Here is an 8,272-nt window from a genome sequence, read left to right as displayed (position 1 = left end):
CCGAAGACCTTAGGGACATTGTTCTAAAGGTAATACAATCAGGCGACCCCTAACCCAAAAGAAACCTGGTCTGTACGTAACTGTAGAAGTTTGAAATGAATGATGTTCTGTAGATACTCTCTCCTACTGCTGATACTGGTGCACTCAATCGATCAGCCAACAACAATAAAGCAATGGACTGATTTCAGTTTTAAAAGATGTCCATTTTTTGCACCTAGGGTTTACTAAGGGTTACTTATTATAGTCAATCATAAAGGTGTCTTAAAATACGGTTGAAATAATTGTAAAATGTTAAAATTGACTAAAATGGCCCGTCATTATACAATAAGGCCCTATGTCAAATGACTTTTGCCTAATTGATATAGAAGAACAAAAGAACAATCAGGTATAACAGTCTTTTTTTATTCTCCAAGCCATCAATGAACATTCCTCAATGTTTGCACCACTATAAAAGGCCAAAACTTTTCATCCATTATTTTTTCATATAGTTAAGGAAAGGATATGTGAAAGTCTAAATTAGATCACTATTGAATGCTAATTCCAAAAAAACAGTTTTAATATTCATCAGCCTCACACACAAAGACAAGACTATTCATTCCATTCAACATTTCCAATGTCACGTTTCTTTGCTCTGTTGTCCAGTTTTCCTATACTCATCCCTCAAATTTCGCTGGCTTTCATCTCACCACAAATGCTGCAAACACAGGCTGCCCCTCTACAATGACATGTGGGGCACAAAGACTCAGTGGGGCACACTGCATCCATGTCTCACATCTCTTCCTACATGTATCTCACTCCCCCTCTCTACACTTGAGTGGTTGTATTTCCTTTTGGTTAATCGGAAACTCGTTTGCCACAACAGACATTTTTATATTTATCTTCAGAAGCTTGTGTTGGAGGTTTTTTCGGATCATTAGGTACATCACATTTATATTAGCGTCAGACCAAGTCTACAGCCTGACTTATTGCCTCACCGATTGCCTCAGGAATCTGGATGTCGCCAGGCAGGTTCAAGTTCTTTTTTAATTCGCAGTAACTTTGCACCTCAACGGCATCCTCTGGCTTGTCAATGCCATTGACACATTCCTTTTGCTGTGGCTCCGGGGCAGACACGGCAGCCGGCTCGACCGCCTGCTCCTGACACTCCCCATTGACCTCAGGGGCAGAAGGCTCAGCAGTAGCCTCCACTGAGGAAACAACTTCCTTGTTGTCCAGCACAGCCTCCTCTTGCTCAGCGCTGGCCTCCTCTGCAGCAGCAGGTACAGCAGATTCTGAAATGATGATCTCCGGGATGGGTTCTGCGATGTCGGCAGCGTCTGGCTCTGCTGCTTCAGTTACTGCATCAGCAGCTTCAGATTCAAGCTCTGCTACGGCTTCTTCTACAGGTAGGGGGAGCTCTTCAGCAGCTGGTTGTGGGATGGAATCTGCCTCTGGCTCTGCGGCTGCCTCTGTGGCTGACTCTGACACGGCTTCTGCAACTGATGCAGGCGCCTCCTCCGGGGCGGGTGAAGCTGCTTCTGCCTCTACTGGTGCCTCGACCACAGCCTCAGGTTCTGGGGCCTTCCCTGTAACAGTCTCTGTTTCAGGCTCTGGAGCGGCAGGCTCTGGTTCTGTAGTGTCTGTAATCTCTGCTGTCACCTCTGTGGCTTGTTCTGTAGCCTCAGAAGCCTTTTCTGGTGCTGCAGCTAGCTCCACAGAGGCTGCCACAGGCTCTTCTGCTGCAGGCTCTTTTGGTGCTGCCTCAGGCTCCTCTGGTGCAGGCTCTTTCGGTGCTGCCGCAGGCTCTTCTGATGGAGGCTCTTCCACTGCAGGCTCTTTTGGTGCTGCTGCAGGCTCTTCTGGTGCAGGTTGTTTTTGGGCTGCTGCAGGCTCTTCTGGTGCAGGTTCTTTTGGTGCTGTTGCAGGCTCTTCTGGTACAGGCTCTTCTGGTGCAGGCTCTTTTGGTGCTGCCTCAGGCTCCTCTGGTGCAGGCTCTTTCGGTGCTGCCGCAGGCTCTTCTGATGGAGGCTCTTCCACTGCAGGCTCTTTTGGTGCTGCTGCAGGCTCTTCTGGTGCAGGTTGTTTTTGGACTGCTGCAGGCTCTTCTGGTGCAGGTTCTTTTGGTGCTGTTGCAGGCTCTTCTGGTACAGGCTCTTCTGGTACAGGCTCTTCCACTGCAGGCTCTTTTGGTGCAGCCGCTGGTTCCTTTAGTGCCGCTGGTTCTTCCGGTGCCTCTGTTTTATCTGTTGCTGCTGCAGGTTCCTCTGGTGCTGCCGCAGGTTCCTCTGGTGATGCTGCTGGTTCCTCAGCTGCTGCAGGTTCTTCCGGTGCTGCCACGGGCTCTTCTGGAGCTGCAAGCTCTTCTGGAGCTGCAAGCTCTTCTGGAGCTGTGGCTGGTTCCTCTGCTACTGCTGCAGGTTCTTCCTGTGCTGCCACTGGCTCTTCTAAGGCTGCAGGTTCTTCTGGTGCTGCAGCTGGCGCTGGGTCCTCTGGTGCTGCAGCTGGTTCTCTTGAAGCCACCGGTTCTTCTGCTGCTGGCGCAGGTTCTTCCAGTGCCGCCCCTGGCTTTTCTGGGGCTGCAGGTTCTTCTGGTGCTGCAGCTGGTGCTGGGTCCTCTGGTGCTGTGGCTGGTTCTTCTGAAGCCACTGGTTCTTCTGCTGCTGGCACAGGTTCATCTGGTACAGCCGCTGCCTCTGCGGTGGCCCCCTTGGCCACGGCCTCTATAGCTGACAGTGCCTCTTCTGTCGCTTCTGTGATGGCTACCACTGTCGACTCCACTGCTCCCTCCACCGCAGCAGACACCTTAGGAGCAGTCTTCGCTGCCAACTCAGCGACCGGAGCTGGTGCTTTGCTCTCCACAACATGGGTCACGGCCTCAACGGCACTCACTGCAGCCACAGTAATCTCCTCCTTCTTGTCCTTTGGGTCGCTGACATCGTACCCCTTCTTCCGCTTGCTCAGCTTGCCTCCCATGGTGTCTCCTAAAAGTGAATAATACAATCAGAATGACTTAACAAGTGGGATAGGTTGTGGCGTTTGAAAATATATGTATAGCATATATTCATTTCCTTTAATTACCCACCACAAACCTCAATACCAAGTTAAAGCTAAAGAAAATGCAGGGCATTGCAATCCTGCCTCCTGTCTCCGAGAAATCACTCAGTCAGGCTTTAAAGGGGGAAGGCATTTCAATCTGGAAACCACACTCTGTCAAATACTATTGGCTAAAAGACAAATGACCATTGCATGGGAACTACTCCAAGTTCTAAACTATCCAGTGCTCTTGTATAAACCACAGGACAAGAGACACTCTCTGGAGTCTTAGGTTATGTTATTATGTGCCAAGTGAGCCTCCCATTCTACTGTTGCCCTATAATGGTCTGTTTTAGTTGTACACTTATTCCCACTGGTATACTTTTAGAATAGCAGGTTAGAGGCACAGTTAGAGGAGGAAGGGGGACTTGAGTTCACAGAATAAAGAAAAAAACACAAATGCTTTTAGCTATAGGTTTTGGGAACCTATTGAGCACTTGTTGTCAGGACATCTAAAATGACTGCAAGCAAACCAAAAGAAACAGAGGGAGGGAGAGTATGAGAGAGGGGGGGGGTGTATAACTATCTAGTGCACTGTGAATAAGTAAGGGATAATCAAAGAGGGGTTATTCATTCTGTGGAAAGTAATGAACGACGTGGAATGCCCTTCAAGCCAATCAGGAACGACTATTGAACAATGCCATGGTATTTTGAAAACTACAGGTTGGTGATACATTTTTTGGGGCTATGGTCTGGATTTGGTCTATCGTTTAGTGCAAGGGTTAGATAAGATTCAGGCCAGGGTACATGGATAAGATAACATATTATTTTACAGACGACAAACTCGTGTTCTGCACACTCCTGTTACTTGCAACCACTAAAGCGTGGGAATTAAGTAAGGGATAATCAACGAGGGGCTATGCCTTCTATGTAAAATAATGAATGATGTGGAAGGTGTGTTCCACAATGCGCCAACGGAGTGGAACTGACCTTCCACAGAGATGCATTCTTTTCCAGAGTATGCATAGAACCCCGAGTTGATTATCCCTTTCATACCATGCCTTTTATATCATGGCTATACCATGCTACTTGAAAAGTGTTAATTTGCAAGTACAAATGTGTTTAACATCACTGAAGTAGCTAGCTAGCAAGTTTACTAGATAGCTACAGTATGTTGCCATGGTTAAACCATCAGCTAAACCATCAGACCTAGCTTGCTATTATGAAAATCAAATTCAACAATACCAATACTATTTTAAATGTGACTTTTGCATTCAAAAGCAGCCCAAACTAAACATGTCAAAAATGTATGATAGCCATTGAATTCTACCATGCAAAAATACCTGTGTGTTATTTAAGCAATAATGACTGAGGGGGTGTGGTATATGTCCAATATACCATGATAAGGTATGTTCCTTTACACAACACAACGCATTGTGCCTGGATACAGCCCTTAGCTATGGTATATTGGCCATGTATCACAAACCCATAGATGCCTTACTGCTATTATAAACTGGTCGCCAACATTATTGGAACAGTAAAAATACATGCTTTGTCATACCAGTGGTATACAGTCTGATATACCACGGATGTCAGCCAATCAGCATTCAGGGCTCAAACCACCCAGTTTCTAAAGGGAAAAAATGCATGCTCTAGAATGCCCTTCAAGCCAATCACAAAGGACTATTCAACAATGCCATGGTATAATACTGAGTAGTAGTATTCCGAGTTAGTACCATGCATCATCCACTGATGACAAAAACATATAACTAAACGATTTGCTTAAGTATGTGTGTAGGGTTAAGGTTATCACATTGGTCTCACTCACAAAATAGTGTTTATCTTATTCCATTGCCATGCTTGCAAGTGGAAGAGCTGATTTCAACATACCTCAACTTCCCTTCCCTCTACCAGAAAACCGAGAACTGGGAATTAAATGTTATCTGAGAGATATGTTTGGTGATAATAGTACTAAATTAATCCTTAAAATAATAGTAGGCTGGCTGTCAAAGAAATCAATATTTACCATTGGAATGGATATACTAAACAGGCATTATAGGTTACAGGTTTCTTCTGCCTGACATACAGTATCAAGTGAAGCCAAAAGGTGGAAAATGTTCAACGTGCAGTCGGTTCTCAAAAAAGACTATTCTTTGAGGCAAAACTAAGTACGAACGTAGCAATAGACTATGACATTTTCCGCAAGTACTTATTTTGACAATATCCAAAATGTCACAAACATTGTTGAATCTAATTAGGCTTTTTCGTCAGATGGGTGAGAGAGCGACTGCCATATAGTATATTTATTTTAACTGCAGCACACGGGCGTGATCATAATAGGAGCTGTCCATAGTACTGCATTGGGACAATCAAGAAGGGATGCAGACAGAGGGAGCCATGCGCCAGGCCAGCGCCGGTAGACTAAACAGCTAAATACATGCTGATATCAGAGCAGCGATGGTTCCCCTCCACTAAACTATCGGATAAACAGGCTTTCATATTCCTCCCAATCACTGTCCATATTTGAGGGTCGCTATAGCATGCGAATTAAGTTAATTTCGGGGGTTATTTCATGTGTTTGACTCAATTAATTGAATCGGTTTACATGACATTTGCCTATACACACACATTGAAAGAAAAACCTTCAGACATTTCAAAATGAGATTTCAATATACTGCCAAAAGCAAAAGCACATGACAATTGTCACATATTGGGGAAGTACATGGGGTTTATCGGCGAGGGGATGAATGAAACAGTACCAGTTTAGGGGTGTGGGGGATAAACCAATTACAGCAATATGATCACACACAGATTACTGCCATGCGTTATTTTGTCTTAAAACTCAAATCTGACTAAAGACACTTGAATTACGACGAAAGAAAATGCGCAGAGAATTGTACAACTCCTGTTGCCATAGCAAGGCACTGAGAGACGTGCATCCTAGCCTGCTACAGAATGAAGTTAACTGTGAAACCCACCATATTGTAAAAAGTATAACTTTTATCGTTTGGATGGATGGCAGTATTTGATGTGTTTCATTATAGAACAAATATAAGTAATTATTTTAAACGATATATTATCGACAGTGAAGGCACAAGCGCAGTGACTCCATCCCCCCAACCACATTACACACCGCTACTCCACTCTATCTACCCTGTTCGTTAATGTAGCCATACCGTCTAGTGGGGCTCCACAGGCGTGTAGAGGCACGATGGAAAATATGTTTGTATTTTTTATATTAAGCTTGAATCTTGATTTGTCATCTTATTCTGCACTTAACATAAAAATAAAAAAATGTATTACATAAATTGATTTGGGCACACAGCCCTGTCACCCTGATGCTTCTGGATATATTTTTTCTACGCCTCATAGCGCAGACAAATTGTTAAAATCCCAGCCAGGAGTCCTTGGAACATCCACATAATAAAACGCAAATCATGGCTCGAAGATGTTGAATCTGAAAATCTAGCACGCACCGGTAGGAATACAAATACATGAACAAAAGAGAACAAAGGATAGCTTATCCAACTCTTTCTCCATTCTCTATTCTTCATTCTCCAATTTACCACAACAGCATGCTCTATATGTTCTCTTATTTTCTCCAGAATAAAAAAAGAACATACAAAAGCTGAAAAATATAGATACAAAGTTCACCAACCTGGATTTCTGCCTTAAACCCAAACGGCAAGGAGAGTCGAGGAGCTGATGTATTCCCTTGCAAGACTGAGCACGGACTGATAATAGAAAGAATCTTGCGACTGAAAGCTGCACCAAAGTCCTCCTCGTTCCCTGAGGTGCAATCTAGGACTGTGCTTTTTTGAAGAGTGCCCCTATAGGTTTGCCAGACATCATTCGCTATCACAATCTATCCCACCCACTGCGTGCAATCTAGGGGAAAGTGGGGTAAATTGAGCCATTTTTTACATTTAGCATCACTCTGTCAAGGGAAATATAATAATCTTTCTAACAAAGATATCTAGGCTACATATATTTCATGATGTATCCCTGGAAATTCAGAATTGATGTAAACGTTACAGTTTGGAAAACATAGCTTGTTTTCTCTTAGCACAACTTACCGCTGGTATTGGGTAAATTGAGCCGCAGGACAGGGTAAATTAAGCCACCTACAAATTTAAAGCCATGTCTATCTCAGAGGCCGGTGGGAGGAGCTATAGGAGGATGGACTAATTGTAATGGCTGGAATGGAACCAATGGAACGGAGTCAAACATGCAGTTTCCATATGTTTAATGTGTTTGATACTGTTCCATTTATACTATTCCAGCTTTCACAATGACCCTTCCTCCTATAGCTCCTCCCACCAGCCTCCACTGGTCTATCTTTATTTCCCAAACACAATTCAACACAATCACAATCACTTTTTTGTCTTTTAATAATTTTAAGCATCTTTTATCACATGCTTAACACCTAACAAACAATGTACTTAAAAAAACAAACACTTTTAACATAGCCCTGGCACTGTTGTTACCTCATATCCCAGCGACAATGAAACGCTACTAGCGCACACCGCTAACTAGCTGGCCATTTCCCACTGGTTACACTCACCTCCCTTTGACCTCCTCCTTCTCTGCAGCAACCAGTGATCCGGGTCAACAGCATCAATATAACAGTGTTGCTTACGTCCCTCTCCTTGCCCCAACCTGAGCTCGAACCAAGGACGCTCGGAACATATCGATAACAGTCTCCCTTAAAGCATTGTTACCTATCCCTCCACAAAAGCCTAGCATAGCAAGGTAATCATCTACTTCAAGGTCTCAGAGTAACTTCACCGATTGAAATGCTGCTAGCCTGCCATTTCACACCAGTTACACAAGGATGCACTTTCACACTAGGTTTAGGACCTCAAATAGAAGCTAATAGAGACCCCAACTGATGTATAGAATAATCTTAAAATGATCTACTTTGGTGTAGATAGAAGCATCATGAAACCTCTTAACACAAAAAAATTATTTCACTTGATGAAAATACATTTTTTGGACCTAACTTGCTTACCACTTTTTCCATGTGGTTTCATCCTTCACAGACTACATTAAACGATGACCTCAATATTTGGTCAGACTATAAATGTTGTGCATGGTTTCCTAGAAACAAGGGTGGCTCAACTTACTCCTTTGCTCAACTTAGCCCCTCTCTTCTATACTCTAGTGCATACTTCTGTAGATTAGATGGGGTTTACACATTTGAATGCACACTCTTATTTCACGTCATAAGTGATCGCTATCACAACGGTCTTTCTTTGAC

General features: G+C 43.8%; 1 protein-coding gene across 1 annotated transcript; it reads right to left on the bottom strand.

Moving 5' to 3' along the window:
• Positions 1 to 381: 381 nt before the first annotated feature.
• On the bottom strand, positions 382 to 7,116 carry LOC109886417 (proteoglycan 4-like). Its single transcript, XM_031809681.1, has 2 exons — positions 7,089 to 7,116; positions 382 to 2,960 (listed from the first exon to the last, which is right to left on the bottom strand). The coding sequence occupies exon 2, from the start codon at positions 2,950 to 2,952 to the stop codon at positions 940 to 942; it is 2,013 nt and encodes a 670-aa protein (XP_031665541.1). The 5' UTR covers positions 2,953 to 2,960; positions 7,089 to 7,116; the 3' UTR covers positions 382 to 939.
• Positions 7,117 to 8,272: the final 1,156 nt, after the last annotated feature.

Source organism: Oncorhynchus kisutch, linkage group LG3, assembly GCF_002021735.2.
Source record: "Oncorhynchus kisutch isolate 150728-3 linkage group LG3, Okis_V2, whole genome shotgun sequence".
Lineage (NCBI taxonomy): Eukaryota > Metazoa > Chordata > Actinopteri > Salmoniformes > Salmonidae > Oncorhynchus > Oncorhynchus kisutch.
The sequence above is the reverse complement of the archived record's forward strand: the minus strand, read 5'-3'. Positions and strand labels throughout refer to the sequence as shown.